Genomic DNA, 25,973 nt, shown 5'->3' on the forward strand with positions numbered 1-25,973 from the left:
ATTTTGGTTGTGTTTATTCCTCTAGGGTGTAGTACATTGTATTAGATGCTGTGCTAACAAACATCACAGTTCTAACATGCTTAAGATAATCAATAACCACATCAAAGAGATCAGTCCTTCTGTTTGCAAGGCTTGAAAATTATACTTTTTTTTCCTTTATGTTTTATGCATTTAAAACCGTTGATGTATTCCAATATTTCAGGAAGCATTCTCTCCAGTACATTCATTTTTTTAACCATCTTTATGCATTAGGTAGTGACTGTACCCATTAGGAACCAATTAGCTCTGTTAAGGATTTCTGTGCATATCTGGAGGACATCCTTCCTCTCTCCCTAAAGATAAGAATAATAAAGATTTCTCCCCAGCCCCTAAGCAGCCAAGTGGAGAAGACAAGTGATATATTCTTAAATTAGATGATACAAAGTTAAAACTAGAGTATTTTATCAAGTTATTTTTAATAAAAACCATCTCCTTAACAAGGCTGGGATAGGAACAGCAAAAGTACTCAATCTTCTCATTTTTCTCAAAACACACTGTGTTTAAATGTATTTAAATAATTTACTACTACATATTTTAGCTGATTCCATTCATCTAAGCCAGGCTGAAACTTTATCCATTACCTTGCTTTCAAATAATCCTATATACTTCAGTAGGGCTTTGACGAATAAGACAATAAATATGCATAAACATGGCTCAGACTTTAATCATCTTAATGCAACAGTGCTTCTCCTATTTTACCAAAAAGGAAAAAAAAAAATCAATCTGGGGCTCTCTGTAACAGCCAGGCATGCCAAGTGCTTTAAATCATTCTTGGGATAAATTTGCTCTCTACGACTCCCTGAAAGGAAGCTGTAATTCAGATGGGGGTCAGGCTCCTCTCCCAGGTAACAAGTGGCAGCATGAGAGGAAACAGCCTCAAGTTGCACCAGAGAAGGTTCAGATTAGATATTAGGAGAAATTTCTTCACTGAAAGGGTTGCCAGGCATTGAAATAGTTTGCCCAGGGAAGTGGTGGAATCCCCATGCCTGAAAACGTACAAAAGGCGTGTGGATGTGGCACATGGGGACAATAGTTTAGTGGTGGAGTTGGCAGTGCTGGAATTGATGATTTCAGAGGTCTTTTCCAACCCTAATGATTCTGTGATTCTATTTATTCTGACAGCATCCCACCCACAGTAGGTGGGATAGTAATGGAGTCCTGATCAGGAGAGAAAGATAAACCTGTGAACACCATTTTTGGGTCCCAAGTCTCGAATAGGCCCATAACCATTTGGTTATGCTTTGTCTCCACAGCATGGAGAGCAAAGCTGCTCCAAGGATGAGGATTAACTGGAAGCTGAGGTGACCACAGTGCAGCAGTGCCCTCACAGGTCACAGAATATGCTGAGTCGGGAGGGACCTACAAGGATCACCAAGTCCAACTTTGGGCTCATCTGCAGCATCTCAACAGCCTGGGCTGAGCAAGGTGCTGGTCACAGCAATCACTGAAAGCCCTGGCCACAGAAAGCCATGGGAACAAGTCCAGGTCTATCCAGGGATTCAGGAGGAGAAAGAGATGGGACCAGAGCCAAAATGAGAAAGCAGTGCAAGTCCAAGGCTACACTGTGGGTCCAAGGCTCTATATAAGCAGCCCAGGAATGAAGGCCCATCTGAGCTTAAATGTTGCTCCTGGACCAATACACAGAGGTGGGGCTGGTCATAGTGACTGCAGCCTGTTGGTGCACTTGGGGCCCTGACACAATCACATGATAAAATTATTTCAAGGAAATAATTTTCTTATCTTCTGAAATGGCTATTGTGAATGATTGCAGGGACCGTGCAGACTCTCAAACCACACCTGCAAGTTGTTAGGGGAAAGTACTATTTGTCCTCAGCCAAAAGTGTGTCACGGACCATTATAACAATTCAGCTGAAAACGTTATCTCACGTTATAGTGCTGGAGCCCTTGCCAGAACATGATTTGATTTACAGCAGCCTAAGACTATGGCATGAGATATCACACTGTCATGCTTATTAGGATTGAATTCCTTCTCAGTAGATGCTCACCAACATTCAGCTGAATTACCCACATCAATAAATTGATTTTAGGTTTTAAAGAAAGCTATGATAGGCAAGACAAAACAGAAGTTGCCTGTAAAACCAATTTAATAAGTATGCTACGAACTACTCTAAGGTCTCCCTAAACTGCTCTCCTCCTGTTTGTCCCTTTTCTCAGCTTTGTTACTGTATCAAGTGTAGTCACCTATTCATACCACCTTACCTGGTAGTACTGCTGGTCACAGAAGACAACAGAACCTATTTTAGCAGGTTTGCGAGCAAGCACAATGACGAAATTATTTCAATCTGATTTCCTAGCTATATACAGAATACCACAGATGGAATATAACATGTGGAACGAGAAAAGACTTCAGAAATGTTTGAAGATAAAGTGCAGAGCTAGAAGCTGAGTGCAGATACTGAGCCATGATACACGGCAAAAATTAAGATCTAGGTCCACTGTAAGCTGCAAAAGATAATACTAATTCCTAAGTAGAACTATTTTGCAGAGCTGAAAGGAAACTGAAATACAGTTTTATGGTGAGCCCTGTTGTTCATACTACACAAACCCAGCATGGATTAAAACCTGTATTTTGTATTTCATATTCGAGTGGCAGGGTATTTAAAACTACATTCCTTAACATCTGTTACCTTTCTTTCTTCCCACAGCGAAGGGCTGTGTGGTGCATGGAGGAGTCAGCAGATGGCACCCATGGCCCTTGGTACACCCAGAGCACACACAGCCTGGTGGCCTTCAATTCACACAGTGGATTATTCCCAGAAAGTGTGGAATTTTTTCCTGTACCAGACAGGATTTTCCCTTATGCACTGTAAATAGTATAAGTTTGTATAAATACGGTTTACCCTCACTCTCAAGGTGACTTGCTGTATGATTACAAGCAAGGAAAGATCAGAAAAAAGTCTAACAGTACTTTTTACTTTCATAATTTTAACCTCATATTCCATAACATTGGTGGTTTTACTGCAGTTTTCAGAAGTGATGCTTCTGTGTGAGAATGCCATTTTCAAATAATCCCTTTCACCTCACCAAACACATACCTAAGGTATAACCACAAAAAAAAAAAAAAAAAAAAAAAAAAAAAAAAAAAAAAAAAAAAAAAAAAAAAAAAAAAAAAAAAAAAAAAAAAAAAAAAAAAAAAAAAAAAAAAAAAAAAAAAAAAAAAAAAAAAAAAAAAAAAAAAAAAANATAACAGATAAGAATTTAATTCCTAGACCTGAAGTAAACACATGAAATGCAGAGGCATAGCTTGGCCAAACTATTTTAAGCAGTTGCTTTTGTTGTCACTACACAACGTCAATCAGATCATACATTTGAGATCAACAGAAAGACTATGGTGCAGCAGGGCTTTGAATAGATAATCAGAACTATGCTTCAGTAAGTGACAGCTCCACAAAATTTTTCCAGAATCTAAATACATGCACAGGACACACTGCATCTGCTATATGTAGGTCATAAACCAGCAGGGAGTCAGAAAAACTTCCATTCAGAACTGTAAGGGTGATAGATTTCAGAAAATCAGTAATGAGTAAAACAATTTATTTGGGAAAGGCTTATTAAAGGTACAAGCTTTATTATTTAAACCATTTGAAGCTGGAATATAAAACAGGAAGACTGATTTTCTTCCCAAGCAACCTTCCTGTACCGCTTGTGCTGTGTGTTTCTCCCTTCTAACTGCAAGACAAACAGGAGCAATTAGAAGTAGCTGCATCACAGAGCACACAGCAGGTATAATGGACACTACGGGTAAAGAAAGACCTGAAAGGAACATTTGTAGTTACAGATACAAAAAATAAAGGGATTTACAGAAGGACACAGGAAGGAAGGGCAGAATAACACCACCCAGTGACAAATTTCTGCAGCTCCTGGTGTTAGCAGCAGACTTTAAAGGAATTTGGAACTTTCTTTGACCAAAACCCTCAAGTCAGATGGTGAGAAGCAGCTGCATGTTTATTTAGAGGAACAGGATCACCAGCACATAAGAACTGAATGAGTCTAGAAGTTACTTATTTAAGCATATATCATTATATAACCTGAATTGTCTCTTTGCTTGTGGAGAATCCATCCAAAAACTTTACGAAGGCAAGAAAGTGAAAGCAACCAGTGACAAAAGAAAGTAAACTTGCTAATGTATATTAAAAGTGTTTGATATTGCACAGGAGGCAGCCTCTGGGCCAGGGCTTGTGCTTTGTCAGTGCTCCCAGTCTTACAGTGTCTTTAAATTCACTGCAAGGCCAGTTAAAGATAACACATGCTAACTTGAGTGCACCTGGTTGCAGTGCAATAGATGCCTTCATTACTCTCTTGCCAGAGATACTGTAAATTCTTTTTCCCATTCTACTGTCATCTTAACTTCCAGCTCATTAGTTCCTGTCACATGGAAGGTTTCTCTTATCCCTCTGAGACACACACATTACATCTAACATATCTGCAAAGCCTCTGTTTCTGTATTAAGTTTCAAAGCCCAGTTCAAAAGTCATGTAACTTAAGCAGGGTAGAGTGTCCAGGAAATGCAATTGAATTAGAAGAAAAGAATATAAAAGCAATAACATTAAAGCAAGACAATTAAAAAAAAAAAGGTACAAAACATCGTTTTTAAAACCATTCAGACACTTACAGTACACAGGAAACTGAGAACATGAACAAAACCCTCACTGATGGAATGGTCCGGTTTATCAGCAGATCTGTTGCCCAAGAAATGGATCTGAGAACAGCTGTGGAGAAATCCTTGCACTACTGCAACAAATCCCAACACTTCCATCAGCTGGAAAAAAATAAGGGATTTATCTGGCACAGAATAACTGATAATTCATTTTACCTTGATTCAACTCTGATCTCTCAACTTCGTGCTCAAATCTATTGTAGATTTGTCTTAATCAATGCCACAATCTTAAAGCTGCCATCTCTCCCTTCTCCTCTCTGTATTACTTAAAATCACCTTCCCATATCCCTCATTTTCTAAGGCAATATTCCTCTTCAAGTGTTACTTTTTACCCACCTCTATAAAGCATTAATTTATTAATTGCATTAAACTGGTGCAGTGTTCTTATCATATATTTTGTATGAAATATTTAAGAAATTTCCTTAAATAACTGGTAGAGTAATAAATGTATTGTTTTGAATATGATTAAGCCAGAATGTCCCTTCTGTAAATTTAGTGTCTTTATGCACTGCTAATGAAGGGTGACCTTCATTTCGAAGCCTTTTCCTTGGGCCAGAAAACTGATATCAGAACTTGTGGATGGATTAGGACCTCTGATGGTATTAAAATAAAGAACAGCTGCTGCTCTAACCACATTAGAATGGCTTTACTGCACTTTTTGATTACTATCAGCTAGGAAAACAGTGTTTTTGTTGACTTCAGAGTGACAGCTTGCTGGAAGAAGAAGGGTAAAACTGTGTTGGATTATTAGCAGATATTTGCTGATAAGAACTACTTAGTGGGACCATCCAAAGACTTTTCTATAAATTACATAAAGGCAGCTTTTCCCTTTGAGAGCTGTGGCTCTTGCTTGTGTCAGCAGATACCAGGAGGGTTGACTTCTTGCTTTAATATGCAATGTGCCAGCATCAGTTTCGACTGGACGCAAGCAAGTTCCCGTAGAGTTCATGACTGGTTTATTCCAAGTGTGACCTGGTGTCGTCTTTGCTTTACATCACTGTTACAAAAACATTTTAGATTGCCAGACAAGAAAGAAAAGGGAAAAAACCAAACCAACAAAAAACCAAAAGCCAAACAGGAGTAATGCTGATCAAGAATAGCAAGTTTCACCAGTTGGAATAAATCTTCCCATTCCAGAACAGAACATATCCTGCTATCCTCTTGGAAAAGAAAGGCTCAGTATTTTATGCACACACAGTCAAACTCCAGTATTTTCAAGCAGGATGATCAGAAGGAAAAAACCACCATCACCAAAAGTTCTCTGTCAGTAGAAGTCCTCAGCTGACCTCCCAGTTCCAGCTAACACTGGTGGAGTTCAGAGGAAAGCCACATTGGCCTCAGTATTCCAGGCCAGATCTAACTTCCTCAAAGATCAAAAGGCATTTGAGTCCAGGAATTTAGTTCAACCTATTACAGGAGACAGACAACTGCAAAGTGGAATCTTAATCTAAATTTGTACAGCATTTAGGGATATCTTAATCAGACCTACCCACAGTTTATTCTACAGTTTCCATTGTGCCAGAGAAAGAAGTGATTCAGAGAATGATTTTTTACTGATTTACACACAAGACATTGCAATTCCCAGTGGCTCCCAGAGCCTATTTTCTCATGCCATAACAGAAGGCCCTCATAAACCTTGGCACGGATTTACTAACACCTTTGTTAAAATGTCTCACTATTCAAAACTCTGTATTTTAGTAGAACTGATAAGAAAATTATATTCCTGTACAAAAAATAAAAAGGAAATACCCTGAATGGTCCTTTCCCAGGAAAGATTTCCCACCCACCCTGGTTTGAGATAACGCATTCCCTCTAGACTGCAGAGTAGAACATAGCCACAGAAAGCCAACACTAGAAGAATTTTTCCATAGCTGCTCTTAAGGAAAAAAGTACGTTTCCAAATTTAAAAAGCAGACAGTAACTGCTGCCTTGTGTGTTCTGGAAAGAACATTAATCAGTTTATTTTTGTAATTTACTAACAACTAGTACAGTTAAACGCTTTGAAGCACTACTTCAAATTTCAGCTGCAAGGAATACAGGCCTACCTTTAACACAGTTGGCCTTTTGCCAGGCACGTTCTCCCACCAAAACGAGGGCATTCGTGCTACCAAACACTGTACATGGATGGGAAAATAACCTCAAGTACCATATAAATAGGAAGACAGCATTCACATTGCAGGCAGTGGCCTTTCAGGCCCAGAAATACTCATTACCTTTCTCGTTGGCTGAGGGGGTTTTGTTGTTTAAAAAGAAAACGACAACAAAAAAAAAAGACCCACTCATTTTCAGAGCAGGAATTGAACACTGATTCAGTTGAGGAACATTCAGAGTTTGGTAGTTCCTGGATGCCAACAGGACAATTGTGGTCAGCTGTACCTTCTACTTGCCATGGGATGGTTTGTGCATCTTTCCGGAAAGAGCAGAAATGCTGAAGCCTTCCAGTAACAGCCAGAACCACCCAAGAGAGAAGCTGGAAGGAATGCCTAAACTAGACTAACAACTCCTTACAGCTCCTTTAGAAATTCAGCAGATCACCTCAGAGAAAATTACCATCAGACCCTATACACATACATAAATGCAAGTTGTCTTGTTAACAGCTACAAGAGCAACCTTTAATAATCTCCTCATAAATATGCATTAAAATTCTGAATACGCAAACCGCACCAATCAAAATTAGTTCATTTTCTTCCTCCAAACCAGAATGAATACTCAACAGATCCCAAATGTCAATGAAGGTTAACTTCCCTACTGCCCTTTCTCCAGTGAAACCTCAGCACCTCACTCCGCGGTGTGAGACCTGTGGAGCTCCAGACACTCAGGTGCTTTGGGGATCTCACTGCCAGCCATGTTAAGAGAGTTCATATCCTACAGTATGTCCAACATCATGAAGTTATTGCTTTTCTTATCTAAGCTTCTCACCATAACTCTCACCTGACCTGTGAGTAAAGCACAGGAACAACATCCCCACAGACGAGCTGTTCCATTACATCCCATTCCAGGTGCCAAGACAGAGCTGACTGACAAGGTCTGGCAGCTGTAGCATGGGAAATAAAGTAAGGGAGGTTTATGAATGACAAATACAGAGTCATAGAATGGTTTGGATTGGAAGGAACCTCAAAGATCATCTAGTTCCAACTGCCATGGGCAGTTCCACTATTCCAAGTTGCTGACAGCCCCATCCAACCTGGCCTTGAACACTTCCAGAGATGAGGCATCCACAGCTTCTCCGGGTAACCTGTGCCAGGGCCTCACCACCCTTATAATGAAGAATTTCTTCTTATTATCTAATCTCGATCTACCCTTATTCAGTTTAAGGCCATTTTAATGCTAAATATCAACAGCTCTTTTCAGTTGTAGAGAGAATTTATATAATGAGGGTGAAAAAGGTGGGATTATCACTCCAGCGATCCAATGGGATATCAAATGCTGAGCAGGGAAGGTCACAGGTGCTTTCAAACAAAATACTGCATTGCATGGAGATGGTTTGTAGGAAAAGTATTTGTTACAGAAAAAAAATAAATGCAATGGAAAAAGAACTCTATACTCCATATTTCTTAAAACAAGATCAGCCTCCTATAGCTTTATTTTAGTGCTTCCATGATCATACAAAAAAAAAAAAAAAGCAGTGCTCAGCTATCTGCAAACCACCACCCAGGGAAGAGTGCAAAATAGGATTCCCAGAGGGCAGATGTGATTCATGAAGGACACTGCTCCTGCAGCTTTTCTTTGCAAGCTCTCTGTATTTTCATTTTATTAGATGCATATACAGAGTATAGTAAAGAAACTCTTCCATTTATCCAGAATGCCAGGGAATAACATTCATCCCATTTATAAAGCAGGACAAAGCAAAGCAGGTAGAGATTCCACAGCACGACACACAGTCTGCTTCAAGTGGCAGTTTCTGATAACGTTATCATATCAACCACCAACAACCTTAAAAGGTAGAAAAACTGAAAGTAAAACAAAGCAACAGCAAGTGTACCAGGAAGGCAGAATGAAGCCTGCATTCCTTTCCAGCCCTGGAGCGTGACTTCATCTTTGCTAGGGTGACCTTCCACTGAGTCCAGGCTTGAACACTAATATTAGACCAAAAAGAAGTGTGCCACCCTCTAAATATAATGATGACTCCACACCTAGAGGCTTCAGTGATGTAATATGACCAGAGAGATTCTGACTTCACAATCAAGATGTTTAAAAACGAAGTCAAAAGGAACAGATCTTCCCCTGCAGACACAAAGCCCGCCTAGAGCCTCCTACAGCATCTTCATGAATTAGCCTGTAGGAAAGGGGAACCAAAGAAACATTTCACACATGGCAGCAGACACACTGGCTCCACTTTGTTTAAAAGCAGCACTGAACAGACACTTCTCAATTATCTACTTCAGAGTCAAGGCATCAGCAGAAAGTTTCAGTTCCAGGATTAGCATATAAAAGTTAAAGACAACACAGCAGACCACGGAGCAGTCCACTGCCTTTTACTGCACCTTAAAAATAAAAATAGCTGCGTGAAGATGTGCTTTGTTGAAAAAGGTGAATGCAAGTATAAAGGAAAAAAGTCTTTGTATGTAAAGCTACAAAGCTCTCTTAAAGCATGACCCTTGGACAAATATCCCAGCGCTCACTTGAGGTAGCCTTAAACATTTTTCAAGGTCCAAGTTAAATAATGCATCTTTAAAAAAAAAAAAAAAGTTAAAGGAAGTCTAACAGAGGCTTCTGCAGTAAGAGCAACCAGTCATCCAATATATGTAAATAAAGTTGTAATGTGAAAGAATCCCTCATGAAAATAGTAACTGTTTTCATAGTAAAGTCCTTCTATTAAATTAGGATTATCTCTTCCACTGACTTGTTAGTTTGACTTTTCTCCTTCCTTCCCCACCCTTCCTCCATTAAGTTCACGGTTCAGGAAATGCATTTTTAATCACCTCCATTCCCCAATCTTGCCTTCACACACAGACTCTCTTCATCAGAAGAATTAGGATACACTTCAACAAATGCTCAGTGAATCAGGCTGGTGGAGGTTGGAAAGGACCTCTGGAGATCATCTTGCCCAGTACCTCCCCCTGTTAGAGTCCAGATGCTTAAGGACCATGTCCAGACAGCTTTGGAGTATCTCCGTGGAGAGAGACAGAGACTGTACCACCTCCCTGGGCACCCTGTGCCAGCGCTCAGTGACTGTCATGGCAAAAAAGTGTTTCCTGACATTCAGTGGGAACAGAACCTCCTGTCTTTTCGCTGATGCCCGTGGCCTCTGGTCCTGGGACTTGACACAACTGAGAAGAGCCTGGATCAGCCTCCTTTGCACCCTGTCTTCAGGTCGTGGTACTCACTGGTGAGATCCACTTGAGCCTTCCCTGCTCCAGCCCAACAGGCACCGCTCTCCTGGGCTTTCTTCACAGCAGACAGGTCCAGTCCCATCATCTCAGTGGCCTCTCCCCAGTAAGTCCATGTCTTCCTTGGACTGGGAAATCCAGAACTGGACATGCATTTGATCACTGTGTATTTTTTGATGCAGAAATAACAGTAATATCTCCTTTAATTGGTTTAAATTACAGTGGCAAGAAAAGGCACTTAATGGACTCTGGCTATCATTGCCTAGGTAGCTTCACCATAACTAAAATGCTCAGAAACTGATGAATCATTCTTTATGTGAAATAAAACTATTAAGTTTAACCGGTGCTCCTTCCACTTTGAGCCAAAAGAATGGAATAAAAAGGGAGCATACAGCCCGTAAACAGCTTGAGGAAACACATCCTTCCCTCACGTAAGCATATTCTAATAATGACAGCTTTGCTTAAGCACCTCCCGAGGCACTACGGCATCCGAAGAAACTATCTTAAGAGACAAAGATGCTTCACTTTGACAGTGTGTTTACCACTCTAAGCCTGAAGGAAGCTCAAGTCGCAGAACAGAAAGGATGGTTTTACAAAACAGTGACATGTGCACAACAAAAGCACAACAAAAGGGTTACTATGCAGAAAGTTTAAGGGCTATGTGTAGCAATTAACTGCTGAAACACACCCTCAGGAGTTATTAAGAGTCATGCCCTTTGGCTCAACAACACAATTGCTTTATCAGGAAAGCTAAAAGGAGCAGCACCTCCCATTCGGTCACACTATCAGCCAAAAATAAGTCTCAGTTTTGCTTATCTTGCCCGAATAAGCAGTCCCATCAGTTTTTCCAAGAGATGCGACAAATCGCAGGGTTTAGAAGTCATTTGATTTTTAGCCTCTTTACAACAAGACTTCCATGACCCAACCAGGTCAGTGCTGTATACTCCAAAACCCAAAGTAATCTGGCCCTACCATTAACAGATTTATGCCAAAACAAATGATCAGAACGCAGGGCAGTGACAGGGGCGCAGCCAAATGTGATCCCAGATTTGCAACAGATTATCCTGTTAGATAATCTTCTCCACACCTTCGCTGGTTTTTTTAAAAACTAAAAATCCCCATATTTTCTAACACATTGTAAAGAAGGTACAATTTCATTTTCTGTAGAAAGAAGCAGGCTGTCCATGATGGGAGTGGAGATAAGCAAAGCCACCTCCCCTCAGTAGTAGCAAGCTGTTATCGCAGTGAAGCTGCTAAGCCATCCTGCACAAATCCTTAAATGCCCACATTATCGACCCAGTTATCTGGGGCATTCTCCTATCTAAGTACAAATTTCTTTCCAAGAACACAGGCTTGGAAGGTAGGGAAATAATTTTTGACTATATGTTGTTACTGTAACACAATCAGATACATGTGGGTAGTATTAATCTATATTAATCTATATTCCCCCTTTCTTCAGCGTTTAAAGGCAGTGAAATCCAAGCAGCTTCCTTGGAGCCTGATGGAAACGTTCATCTCCAGATCCCAGGCTCCACAACTCTTCAGACTCGCTATGGTGAGACCTCAGGGTGCCAGCCAGGATTAAAAACAAACCTGGCCTGACCCAGTGTCTTTGCCTGCACTTCAGCTGCAAGAATTCCTCATCTTCGGAAAACGGTGGTCCAAACTCAGGCTCCCTACAGGTGTCATCATTGCTTTTGACAGGCAGCACAGAATCCCTTCTAAGAGGGATTGTAGACTCACAATACCGGTGAAAGGGTATTTCTGACACAGGACTCGGTAAGAACGGGCAAAGTAAATCTGCTTATCCACAGCACAGGTGTAGGGGCAGCCAAGTGTTCCCCCTGGGTTGCTGCAAGTCCGTACTCCAGCACAAACCGGAATTTACTCTGTGTCTGATAGAAAGGAGTTACACGCCTTCAAATTAAAACAAAAAATACTTAAGCCCTTTGCTTTTAAAACCTATATTTATTGAGTGTATTGCTTAGAAATTTGTGTTAGAAGTTTGAACTCGACAGTTTACCTTCTTAAACACTTCAGGTGTTGTAAGTTGTAAGGTGATGTAAGTTAAAAACTGAGTGTAAATTCTCTACATTAAGACTGCTGCACGTTAAAGCCACTCAGAACTCTATATATTTGCATATTGTTTATGTAGGATGTTCACACGCCAAATTAACCATTTTTAATGACGGGTTTCTCCAGCTTTATTGAATAGGTAAGTTGTAACTTCCAAACCAATTATACTTTCATTTTCTTCTGAAAAGTGCAGGCCAGGATACCTTACAAAAAACTTTACTTTCTGTAGAATGAATAACACAATGAAACGACTGTAGGTGTAAACATTACTGTAGTAGATTATTTTGAAAAGTTTAGTGTACCTTTTCATATACTTTGGATCAATATATAATTGAAGATACGATTGTTAGCAGCATTTATTGTGACAATGTGAAATTTTGAAGTTTAGCTTAGTAACTTGACAATATTTTATACTGAATTCATGTGTGCTCTTATCTTGCAGCAACAGTTATTAATAGAAAGGATTATGGGTATTAATCAGCTGGGAACACAAGTACATGTTTTACAGGAATAATAAAACCATAATCAACTCCCCAGGTTGTTGGATTTAATGAGAAATCTGAAGGTAATCCCATCTCCATAAATATAGACTTAGAGGAGTAACTACTTACCAGCAAACAGAGCTGTTCAATCCATGGCATCGACACACAGTTTACAGACCTGCACGTGGCTCAGAATATCCACCTCCACAACCCAGCTGCTATTCTTAAGACACATCCTTAAGTCCTGCAAGTCTTTGGGGATTGCTATCCCACATACTTACATAATCACCCATTCCATTTCCTAACTAAGCCATCAGCTAAATACCAGAATGCAGCTCTCAGAAGGGAAAGCTCGGGAGCAAGTGGGGATAGAATCTCTGTAAGATGAAGAGAGATTCTCTAGTTCTAGGCAGGCTCCTGTTTTCCTCCTTTAAAACTGGGCTTTCAGACCCCTTCAGCTCGTTACCAGATGGTCAGAAAATTCTGCAAAATGGCAGAACATAATTCAAGATGCTTATTAGCAGAAAGTCTTACATACAATAGGGTACTGTTTTCCAAAATTGCAATTTAGAGTGTAGGATTTTTATATCTATAAATATGAATATAATGTTTAGTGCTATGGTATGAACCTTTGCATTCTTTTCATCTGTATTACTCAGTCATACACAAGACATCATTATGGAAGACAAAGATGCACAAAAAAAATTAAACCCAAACAATTCCACTTGTGGAACCTCAACAGACACCACTTTTGGTACCTTTATCAGGAAGCCTGTATCCTCAGGAGTTTTGTTTTATTTCTCTTTCATCTGGCAATTTCATCACTAAAGAGCTTGTCCATCCTGGCAAGCTCTGGTCCCAGTGAATTTGTAGTTTTATCTGGGTATGTCAGACAGTTCCAGGCAAAACCCACTGTACCACTGCCAGCTTGTTTCTGAATTGAAAATTCATAACAGGATACTCATGTAGCCTCAGATGTGCCCATAACAATTAGCCCAGACTCATTTCAGCAGACAACAAAGCCCCAGGCTATTAGTTTTATATTCCTGAAGTCTCAGTCAGGAAGAACACTAGACTAAGAAACAGGAACTGAATGCTTCCTACAAACATTGTTTTGGTTTTTTTTTAATTATTATTTTAAGAGCACGTTGTTCTCAACATTCTGTTTGAGATTAATTGCAAAGTTAAAAATATTTTCATAAAGTTTCTCTTGTCTTTTTTATCTGGAAAATCTAAAATGAGTGATAGTGAGAACACAATATTACAGATAACTTAAAATACTTCAGACCTTATCTGTCTCTTTACAACTATGTGAAGGAGGTTGTAGTGAGGTGAGTGCTGGTCTCTTTTCCAAATTAGCAATTGATAAGACATGAGGAAGTGGTCTCAAGGCATGCCAGGGGAGGTTTAGATTGGATATTAGGAAAGATTTCTTCACTGAAAGGGTCACCAGGCATTGGAACAGGCTGTCCTGAGAAGAGGCTGAGTCACCATCCCTGAGGGTATTTAAAAGATGTATGGATGTGGCATTTGGGGACGTGGTTTAGTGGTGGACTTGGCAGTGCTGGGGGAATGGTTGGACTCAATGATCTTAGAGGTCTTTTCCAACCCAAACAATTTTCTGATTCTATAATAAATACAGAAAGGCAGCCTCCCTCCATAATGGTACACAATCAGCAAGGGGGAGCAGCCATCACATGTTTAACTCTGCCATCACCACCATCACTGCAGCTGCAGTTGCCATGAAGACATGAACCTGCATTTCCATATTCTGCCAATCTGAGCAGAAGAAAAACATTTTTGTTGACCTCAGGTGACAAAAAGGCTTTTAAGCTCTTGAAGTAAACATCATGGCAGAGTGGCGTCGTCACCTTAGAAAGAAGTCAAATTTGTGATCAAGTTTCTTTGCACGAGACCCATTAAACTGTTTCACTGACTGCAATAAACAAATATAGAGCATAGATTTGTCTTGCACAGAAAACATGGAAATTGGCACAGTACCTTACTGTCCTCGTCTTCAAACACGGACTGGTGAACGTTGCAGGCAAAGAGAGAATTTGGGAGATCGTTGAAATCAATTATTTCATGAAAATCTTCCTCTGCAAAACATCTCTTTAAGCTGTTGTCTCCATTTATAGAGTAGAGTAAGAAATGTCCTCCATCCTCCGGGATGCAGCCATAGTGGCCCAGGCCCCGCATTCCAAAGAAGTAGGAGTCTCCCCTCATCCCTGGCAGCATGGAGAAGTGACACACAGTTACACTACGTTTTTAGACATTCCACATCCACAAGTTAACCCAGAGATTCTCAGTTTGGGGGCTTAGTTTGTGTAGAAAGTAAATTTCACGCTATTTTAAGGCAACAACTGACCTCTGACACAGGACACCGAGGACCAGTCTCACTCACCAAGGGACTTGGCTTTAGCTTCATTTTTTAGCACAGGAAAGACATAAACACATCAGCACAAGCTGCTGGACACAACCAGAGGCGAGACTTTACCTTCAAAGAAAATACCACGTTGTATTTGGGTTTAAGAGTGACATGTTTGTTACTGGTAAGGCAGGCTGGTGCTTTTGAGCTCGCAGCCAGCTTTGGGAGCACATTGCACAGAGTAAGAAGAAAATGAAAATAACTTCGAAAATTTTACCAGGCATCAACTCACAGGAAAAAAAAGAAAAAAAAAAAAAAAAGACCCTGTTGGAAAGCAGCATGAAAACAGAATCATTGAAAAGCAATATAACTAAGACATGTTTCGATTAAAAAGAATAAAGCCAATATTTTCTACAGTTTCAGTACAGAACATACTTCGTTTTTGCATGCTCATTAGCCCGTGCCCATCTTAATCAGATTAGGAAGCAAATAAAGTTAAGGGAATCACAGGCTTAAGATGATTCTCAGCACTTTTAGGAAAGTTTTTCTGACTTTTTGGAACCTTTACCCCAAATGCATCAGAATAGAAAGGTAATTTTAAGACACACAGAAGTAACATACCAGCCAAGGGGAATAAGTCAAGGTCCAATTAATTATCAGTGTGTAATTAGTATAAAATGAGATATTTAGCAGTCCTTAGTACTAGTATATTTGACATCAAATTGCACTATAGAGCTCCGTTAAGCTGACTAGAAGCTTACTGGATAATAATTAATTCCCCTATATTTGTTTCTTTCAATAACAATGTGCAATCATTAGCTGCTTTTTTTTCCTCATAACACAAGGAGTTAGAGAGTTACATAAAGGCAGAGTGCTCATCTGTTTCAGATTTGCCCTTGCTCTCTTGCATACTTGCTATTCTCTATAAATAGCTGTAAATATTAACTCAAACACACTATATAGAACTAGTGTCCAAAATTAAACCCTATGGGCTTATTACACTTAATCTCAGCAAAGTAAAGCTAAATTATGGAGCTAATTTGCTATGCCTGTGTCTTTCACATAACCCCTGCTCTGCTGCTGCTCTGAAATTATATTTGGCTGATGACAGAGCACATCGTTCCATAACATAAGGTTATGGAAATATCAGTAATTGTTATTGCTGAAGTCTCAGAGCTAATGAGAGATGTTCTCAAGAAACCAAGTTGAAGTTATGCTTAAAAGTATCAGTTTGAAGATGAGTCCACACTTACCACGCTCCCAAATCACGTGAGAGACAGATTTATTAGCCAGCATTAGTCAAAATCACTAAGGCTGGAAGGGGGATGACATCTGCAAAGGTCATCCAGCACAAGCCACAAGGTCACACCAGGGTAACTCAGGACTCGTCCAGACGTCGATGCTGGACAGCAACACCACTCACAGCGCACACAGTGATGCGCAGAGAGCTGGTAGGTCACAGGATCTTAGCTGTCCTCCTTATCCAGGTAGTAAAGTATGTTACACAGCTAAAATCCAAATAGTTTTCCAGTTCTGGACTCAATGCATGTAAATTATGAAGGAGGGGGTTAAACCAAACAAGGATGCAGTGCTGTGAGGAAACAAGTGTAGTACGAAAGCCTCAGGACTGTCACCTCTTTTTACAGTGTTAACCTGAGGACAGGTTTTTCAGCTATCAAACACACACTCTTTTTTTTTAACCAGCTCAGTCCGATATTAGCACATCTCCAACTAATCTCAGCCTAGGAACTTAATTCTAACTGAAAAAAAAAAACAAGCCCAAACAAATGACAGAGGAGATGGCTCAGTCTGACACAACATTGCCTCTGGTATTTGAACCAACTCACTTAAGCCTAGTACTACTGTACATTTCAGGGCATACATATCCAGGCAAGTACTGTGAAGAAACCCTCACAGCAGCCAGAAATTTCACTTCAGAATGTAATACTTTCTCTACCAAAAAGCAATAACAGATCATCTCCTCCAAGAACAATCATCTCTAAGTGTGTTTGTCATCACGTCTAGCTTGTGTCAATAGGTTTATGAAAATAAACCTCAAGCCCAGTGTGTTACAAAACATAATTCACACAGCAGAGCAGGCTTCTGTCAGTCTGTATGAAGTATTTCATTCACAACAGGCAAACGACTTGCAGTCAGGGAAGATACTGACTATTTGATAGTCACACAGGCTGATACTCAAAACTTGTAGGAATTTGGATTATGAATGTTAAAACTAACTTCATGGCAGCTATCAGGTTTCATACCTCCTTTCCCAATGCACAACAAAGCTATTAGGGTGTGCAGAGAAGTAAAGAATGTCAGAAAAGTCTATAGGTTTCCTCACTAAAGAGTTGTTTATTTTTTCCTCCTGGAAGAGCCATATTTTTCTTCTCCTGGAAGGTACTAGATAGGAAAGCTTCCAAGTTAGGAATTCAGCAAAACCACTATGACAAGCAAAAAAACAGGACAGGATTTTTAACTTACAATCATCAAGCTCAGGTTTTTACCCAGTAACCAAATGAGCATACACTACAACAGCCAAGATTAGAAGTTAGTAAATACTTACATCATATTATGTCAGTAGTTTTGCTCTGCCAGAGCTTTGAACGGGAAAAGCTTGTTTCTTTTTTCAGCCAATTATTGAGACAGATTTGCCCAGTGGGGCTTTGGTATAGGCCAAGTCTTTTTAAGAAAGTCACTGTCATACGTTTTAACCATCTCTTTTCCACCTGTAGGTAAGTGTGTATACCTGCACATGCTTTTTCTACACTTCAGATACACCCAGAATTCTGATCGGTGTTCCCTCCACTGGCAAGTCAACTTATATAATAATCAACTGATTATTATATCCTCTGCCCAATTTAGGATGAGACCTGCACAGTTAAGAACATCTGTACGAAATAACAATCGTTTCAGAAATTCTACTTTGTCTTATACAAGGGCCATGTACTGCACGATATTAATCCCAGCACCACTAGTGAGGGAAATCTCACTAATAAAATACATTTATGTTCCCCAAGAGGAATAAACTGCCTATGAGCCTGAGCTCAATGATAATCATAGGGGACAAACATAACCTGAATCAACAACATTTGTTAGCACACTTTAAACCCTAGGGCTGTAAATTCAGACTCTGACTGGACCAACTAACACTTCTGCCGTTTTGGCAGAAATGCAACATCATCTGTCACACACCTTGGGCTGCTCACTTCCAACACCAGTCTGAGTTTCCACAGCACTGCATGGACTTGGCAAATCACCATGTCAGAAGTTATCCTCAGCCAGTCGTGAGACAGAAATCTTACCTTTTTCCACATTATAAGTAACGTTACACATTAATAATGTCACACACACAAAATTATATCTATATATATAAAAATCATAACTGTGTATCCTTTATTATGTCTGTTAATCACCTTAAGGTTCAGGTGTTCTGTTGTGAGCAGTGTTTAGTGGCTTCTTTGAAGTTACTTAGCCACTCCAGGCAGTCCCCTGGCAAAAAAATATTTTCTTTCCAATTGTTCTACTAATTTAGAACAAAAGAATTTACATTTCAAAACCCTTAAAACAATTAATCCTAAATCATGTATAATCCATGAATTGGATTTCCATATAAAATAAGCCAAATTAAAAGTAATCTTTTATGTAACTGTGATACAATCACTGGATCACATTTATGTTTACATATATTTCCACAGCTTCTAACAAAGTAAGTTAACTTCCTCCGCTGAGGGTCCCTTTTATACTATTAAAAAAAAAAAAAAAAGACATCCACATAAGAGTAAACCATACTTATTTTACTTTTAAAATGCCGTGAATTCAAACTGAATTGTGCATTTGCTTCTCCCTTCCCAAATCAGGAAATTTTTCAAATACTTAATATATCAGAAGCTGTCATACAGAATTTCAAAAAGGAGTCGCAACATCATGAAAAAATAACGCAGTAACAACAAGGCATCATCCAGCACCAATATTGATGCTAAATTATCCAAGATCTGAACTCGGACCACACCAGTAAAACTCTGTAGCAGGATCCCTTAAGAAGTTTGAGATACTGAGGCATAATCAAGCCTGAGCCCATGTTCATGTACCTCCAGCTAATGCTATCACTTGCCACATCCATTTATTCCCTTTAAGTAAAGTTCACCAAGTGTTTTTTGTGTTATTTCTGAATCTGGTGTAAGGTTTTGACCCTGAAGTTTCAAGTCAGAAAATACATCCCACAGAACAGAGAACCCCAAGAGAGCAGCACTATCAACCCCTGCAAAACCAGAGCAGCCCCTTCCCCTCCAGATCCTACACATCACTTTACACTGATGTAAGTTACTTCAAATTTCTCCTCCTGTGGTCCAGGTGTGCCAGGGTTCCTTGCTGGGAGAGCTCAAAACGTGAGGCAAACACCCTTCCCCCTGGAACAGATCAGGTTGTGTCAGTTCAACACTGCAGATACTGTGTCCAAATGATCTGTGGAGACTCCAAGTGGGAGCTCTGTGTTCATGCTGTTACCTCACTATTTTTAGACACAGCACACCTCTAATTAAAATTAGCAGAGACCAGCAGAAAATTATATTCACTGGCAAACAGCAATAGCTCACTGAAGTTTCTATTTGAAAAATGACACTTATTTAGTGTAAAACTGAAAGGGCATAGATGTGCATCTTCCCATGAAGTTAGATGCCTGCAGAGCCAAACTCTTCAGCAAAAAAATTGTCTTCATTCAACAAAATGAGTACATGAAGTGTTTGAATGGACCAATGCCTTATATACCACCAAGCACATACAGATTTATCCACTGTTTTCATGGAAACTAATAAGGCATTTCCTTGGTGAACATTTTCCTGTCTTAAGAGTTTTTAAAAAGAATCCCTGAGGGACATCAAGAAACAGGCACATATCTCTTGAAATCACTAGGAAACTTTACTTTTTTTTTTTTTTATTAAACACTGCTTGCCATGACAAACAACATGACTAAAAATAGAATAAAGCAAACAAAACGTTACAAATAGAAGCTTTAAATATAATCACTATAAACTACAAGTATTATTGAGTCCTGAGTGCAAACCTGGAAACCGTAATCTGCAGGAATTAGGAAAATTTGGGGGAAAAAAAAAAAACCCAAAGCAAGAGAAGTTGCAGTTACTCTTCTAGAAGAGTCCAGGAGAGAGAGAGAAGTGTAGGGATTCCATCTTGGCTCCTACTGGGAAAAAAAAAAAAAAAAACAACCCCCAAAAAGCAAGTTTTACCATAATTCAAAGGTGAGGGGGAGTGGGGGAAGAGGGAAATCAAACCCAGTGAGTAAAACTTTACTGAAACAACCAGGTTTTACTTAAAATATTCACTGACTTCACAACAGCAGTCACCAGTTTTGGTAATGTCAGCCTAGGGATGCAACTCCTCCTGAAGTCAGCTGGGCCCACGCTGAAGACTTTGTAAGGAGAAGTGAGTGTAACAGGGAAGGTCACACAGTAACCTACTGAAATTCCATTCCACTCTGCACAATGAGCACTGGAGATGAGCATTATTTTTAATGGTGCTAATTCTTTACTGTGGAAAGCTCCCACGGACTTAAATGGAGGCTTTTTACTTAATTAGAAAGAGCAGAGCAGGACCTCACATGACAGGATTAACGAACCTTTGCAGTCTCAAAAGCAATATGGACTAAAGTCACCCCCTCCCCTTCCCTCCTCAGCCTTCACCCCTGGTCTCCCACCTGGGCAATGATTATCCCCCTTCCAGGAATCAAGATCACCAGTACAGGTGTCCACTCACATTTTAGCTCCAATTTGGGTGGCACCACACAAAAACAGTGTCAATCTCCAATTTTCCTCTTACAAAAGTGGCAGATATGAGGAAGAGGATTTTGATTTTTTTTTTTTTTTCCTAAATGCTAACTGGTGCAAATCCCAAATGTTCTAATCCTTTCCATTGACATTCTAGCCGTATTAAATTTAGCTGAGACTTTGTAACTATTTTTGGAAGCTTTTAACATCCAAAGGGACTATTCAGTTTTATTCCTCTAAAGCAGGACTGGCCAGCTCAAGCAGCCCAAGATATGCACATTTGCACCGAAGGTTCAGCTGTGCCTCCCTCACCAGGGATGTATCCTGGGACCAGCAAAGGGGCTCAGTTGGCATTGATTTGCATCTCCAACCCTGGAGAAAACAAGCCAGGAGATGCTGGTGAGCCCAACTAAGCCAAGACTCCAGTCACATTCCACAGCTGGAAGGTGATGCTTTGGAGGAACAACCAATGTCAGGTGTGAAGATTTTATATGCTGTTCTTACGGTCAAGAAGCTGAGCTCCGATCAATCGGGCACCACAGTTACCATGGCAACGTTAAGGTATTCAAAGAACAAAAAAAAAAAAAAACACCTCCCCAAACACAAAGAAATCAGAACAAGCTTCCTGATTACCTTCACTTGGCCTCTATGCTAATCTATTTAAAGCAAGCCCGTTTTATAAGGGGTATTAGAGCTTCACTGGCCTTCAGCCAGAGCTGTCACCTCACACAGGGGTCAGTGGAACACTCGTTTAACAGCTTGTAACACGAAATTCATAACCATACCCCAATTCTTACCAAAACCTACTTTCTCTTTCCCTGTTAGAAGGGGGAAAAAAGGAAAAAAAACATCTCTCAGAACTGCCTGGAAAAGGAGCCGTTCACAGTGCTTTAACTCCTAGAAGATACTTAAGGCACAATGATGACTTGGAATAAAATTCCAAAGTTTCCTCTAAAAGGATTTCCTGCTGGCACACACGAGTAATTTATAACTTAAAAAAGCCATTAAGGACACCAAAGCAATGACAAACATTTTCAACACAAACAATGACAGACCAAACCACTGAATCTGAATGCACACTACCATGTTCTTAAGAGGACAGAAACTACATCACCTAGCTGACAACTTCTCAGAAGTTTAAGGAGGATGGAACAGTCCCTGCTGTTAAAGGCACCAGTTACTAGTCAATAGAGTCGATCATCTACAGAAAGTCTTCTTCTGTCCTTGCTTACTGCTATGTGTTCGCAGTTTTTGGCATTGTTTTATATTCTCACAGTATTCAGACTTCCATCTGTTCAGGAATGACACGTAACCAAATAATTTAGTTTTACTGCAAGAATAAATGCAGCCGTTTCTTTACAGTAATTATGCATTTTCACAGAAAAAAGAGTCTTCCTTTTCTACAAAGGAGACACTCTAACTAGCTAAACAAAGAGCAAACCAGTGTAAGGGCGAAACTTGAAAGCCTAAGGCAGAAGTTGATGTAAAGCACAATCCCTGCTTAAACTCAGTTCTCATTTGTATGATTTCTTTCAGCTGCATAAAGCTATCATATATTTTCTTTTTAAGAAACTTCATTAAACTCCAAACTCAAGCAGTAAAGGACTACAGTATTTTAAAGAGAAGCAAAATAATCTAGGAGAGGTGGGGGAAAAAAATGAACAAAGCAGTAACTTTGGAGAGCTACCTGTTATATAAGCGTCAAATGACATTGGTGTGGGATCATTGAATCGCAGAATGGTCTGGGTTGGAAGGGACTTTAAAGATCATCCAGTTCCCATCCCTCTGCCATGGGCAGGGACACCTGCCGCTAGACCAGGTTGTTTAGAGCCCCGTCCAACCTGGTCGTGAGGACTTCCAGGGGTGGGGCATCCACCACTTCTCTGGGCAACTTCTGCCAGTGCCTCACCTCCCCGACAGTAAAGAATTTACTCCTGATACCTAATTTAAATCAATCTGCTTTCACTCGAAAGCCATTCCGCCTTGGATGCCGCAGCCAAGTTCAACGCAGCCCGTGCGGAGTCTCCCGCAGGGATTCGGGCTCCCAGCGCACACCATCCCGAAGCTCCCGAGTACCTGCTCCGGGTCCGCACCGCTGCAAACCGCCTTCCCACCGCTCCCGCCCCCTCCTCACCGCTCTGCTCCGCATCCCAGCGGGGCACGCACCGCCCGAGCTGGGTTCGGCCGCGCATCGCGCCGGGAGCCGCGGGAAGGTGGAGGGGGAGCCCCGAGGTGAGCGCGGCCGCGGCGCGGTTGCATAACGCAGGTCGGGGGGCAGCGCCGCGGCCCCCGCCGGAGAAGGAGGGAGCCCCCGCGGCGGCGGCACTGCCCTTACCTGCGGCTCCGCTCGCCCCGCGCTGTCGCTGTCGCTGTCACAGCACCCGACGCGCCCACAGCGCCGCTCGCCCGCCCGGGACAAGGGGGAGGACGGGCCGGCCCAATCAGCAACGCCCCTCGCCTAGACGGGCAGGAGGATCCGCCAATGGGAATGCGAGCAGGCGTTGGCCCCGCCTCCTCCGTGCCCCTGGCCACGCCCCTCGGGTCCCGCGGCGCCGCGACGGGTCTGGGGGAGAGGAAGGGACGGAGAGGGGACAGGGGACAGGTGAGGCAGGAGAGGGGCTGTGCAGGGACAGGGGATGTGCGGGAACAGGTGAGTGAGGCAAGGGACAAATGAGGCAGGACAGGGTCTGTGCAGGGACACTGAGCGGGACAGGGGACAGGTGAGCGGGAACAGGGGACAAGTGAGCCAGGACAGTGGCTGTGCAGGGACAGGTGAGTGGGGACAGGGGATGTGCAGGGACATGGAGTGGGACAAGAGACAGGTGAGCCGGGACAAGGGCTCTGCAGGGCAGGTGAACAGGGGCAGAGGCTGGTAAGAAACAGGCAGAGATTTGTGTCCTCATGGCAAAGCTTCTCTCCTTCAGGGAGCTTCCTCCCACACTGAGGGTGAGGTGGGGTGGGGTGAAGTCAGAGGGGACAGAGGAGGGAGATGTGGGCTGGGATGGGATGGAGTGGGAGCGAGGAGGGGTGGGGTGGAATGAGGGTGGAGATAGGAGAGAGGTGGGATGGAATGGCAGCAAGGGTGGTTGAGATGGGTTGGAATGGGAGTGAGGAGGGATGGAATACAGAGAAAAGGGGTGGGGGGGGAAAGTGCCAGCGCACCTCGCCGTGGTTTTGGTGACAAACACTCAAATGCCCCCTGGGAGGATGTTGTAAGGGGGTTGCTCCAGGGGATGGAGCTCCCCAGACCATTCCCATCTCTGACCACTGACACACAAACTATCCTTTGCAGTGAGCTCCATCTGGAACGGATTCAGTTGTTGCTCATCTCTTCTTCAGGCTAACAGGTGATTAAGGTGTATCTCCACATTGCAGACAAGGCCAGAAGGTACATTTGTAGGACTCTTAGGGAATGTCACGTTTACAGTGGAAAAAAAGCTGATGCTGGTCATGATTTTAAAAAGAAGAGAAAGCCCTCAGATACCCCCAAGGCACACTTTATTAAAGGAAGGGCTATTTTCTCTCTTCCAGCTGTACATCCGAGGCTGCTCCGTGTCAAAGGCTAATGCTGATTTTCTGTGGTCCCTTTGCTTTGGAATGTAATACAGAGGGATTTAATCAATAGGGTGATACGGAAACGTAAATAGGTTTCTGTAAACATGGCTTTGAAAATCTATAGGATGTAATGGAGAACTAGAAGACTCCCATATAATTATTAAATACCCAATAAAAATCTATATAAGGAATAATGCTCCATTAGTTAAAAATATATAAAAAGATGTGTGCCATTTATAGCAGCACTTTCCTATAATAGCAGAAAAAAAATGGTGTAATGATTGAAATCAATAGCATATCCCACCTCATCTGTGCAAATAGCAAAGAGCAATGCATTGGAGATTGTTCTACTTGCAACAGAGGAGTTTCTTCCTAGTCCCTTAACTAAGGACTGATGTATGTCTCAATGCATAACTGGTTTAGGCTGCTTTCAGGTGCTCTGCTTCATTTCCACTATTGTTTTTAAGTAGTAATAGGTAACTAATTATTATTAGTTTGTCCTTATGCCTAAAATATCAATCCCTGACCATGATCTCACTGCTTTAGGCACTGTGCAGGAGAGAAAGCAAGCTATGGAACCAAAGATGTAACAATACAAACTAGTTAGGCTTTAAATCAAACCATATCCTTGTTGGTTGTTGTTTTAGGAATTAAACCCGGTAGGATATCTTACATTGCCTCCATTTACATGTATTCCCTCAGCATGATGTGTTATTTTAATATTCTGAGTAGGAAGAGCATCCACTGTGCTTTATCTGTCCTGCATTTTATGTTATACAATTTCCTTGTGTCTTCCTATCCCCATCATCTTAAATGTGCACAGCAGCTTCCCTCAATTTTTATTAATTTTTGTATTGGGAAGAGTATTTTCACTATGATTAAGTTGCCCTAGTATATGTTTTCCTTGCAGTAAAATAGGAATCTCTACAGTTCTGAAAGCAAGCTAATCCATGTTCAGGAAAAAGGAGGAATGTCAAGGTCAGCACTTTGGATTTGTATGCATCCAGACATTATTGCTAAGATAAAGGTGAAAAAAACCCCTAAATTCCACTGTTTGCAGTAAAATGTCCTTCAAACTAGATAGTTATAAGAATGGCAACAATAGCAGGGTTTTAATATCCCCTGTTGTAAGCATTAAAGATTTCTATTAGGAAAGGTCACAAAATAATGTATTATTTAGAAACAGAAAAATCATGCTGCCAAAATAAGAGAGTAAGAGCAACTGAGACAATGTCCTTCTTGGAGTCTCACCCTTCAGCCACACGGGCCCCAGAGCTATTCAGGCCATGCACCCTGTGCTTCCTAAAGGCTGCAGGCGTCTTCCCACAACCCAAGCAGTTGTAGAGTGCCGAAACCTGGAGGAAGCTGTAATTCTGGAAAGGATACCAAAGGAGGTGATGAAACAGCTGCTACTTGCAGGATCTGCACACTGTGCTGCAGACCTGCTCCCACAGAACTGAGTGGGAGTTTGTTGCTGATATCCGAGAGCGCAAGCTTAGCCCATCTCCTCCAAATCCTGAGCTGCTCATTATCTTCAGTCTGCACCTGCTTCCTATCTCCAGATTTAATCTGTAAGCAGAAGTGGCCTCTCGAGTGTGCTGAAGCAGCCATGGTGAATTTCAACACAACTGAAGCAGTCTAACCAAAAGATTTCGCCCCCCCCCC

The 25,973-nt window shown here is 41.3% G+C and overlaps 1 protein-coding gene across 2 annotated transcripts in view; it reads right to left on the bottom strand.

Annotated features, from left to right (window-relative positions):
* RCAN2 (regulator of calcineurin 2) overlaps positions 1-23,186 on the bottom strand; it is a 77,868-nt gene extending 54,682 nt beyond the window's left edge. Inside the window, exons 1-2 of one of the 2 annotated variants that reach the window (XM_027886571.1) lie at positions 23,089-23,186; positions 14,607-14,833 (exon numbers count right to left, since the gene is read on the bottom strand). In XM_027886571.1, the coding sequence (XP_027742372.1) occupies positions 14,607-14,831 (225 nt within the window). In that variant the 5' untranslated portion in view covers positions 14,832-14,833; positions 23,089-23,186. Of the gene's footprint in view, positions 1-14,606; positions 14,834-18,389; positions 18,661-23,088 lie in introns of those variants that run through there. The other variant, XM_027886572.1, reaches the window with a different exon arrangement.
* Positions 23,187-25,973: the final 2,787 nt, after the last annotated feature.

This window comes from Empidonax traillii, unplaced genomic scaffold, assembly GCF_003031625.1.
Source record: "Empidonax traillii isolate 1590-97213 ecotype Southwest subspecies unplaced genomic scaffold, ASM303162v1 scaffold190:size869923, whole genome shotgun sequence".
Classification (NCBI taxonomy): Eukaryota; Metazoa; Chordata; class Aves; order Passeriformes; family Tyrannidae; genus Empidonax; species Empidonax traillii.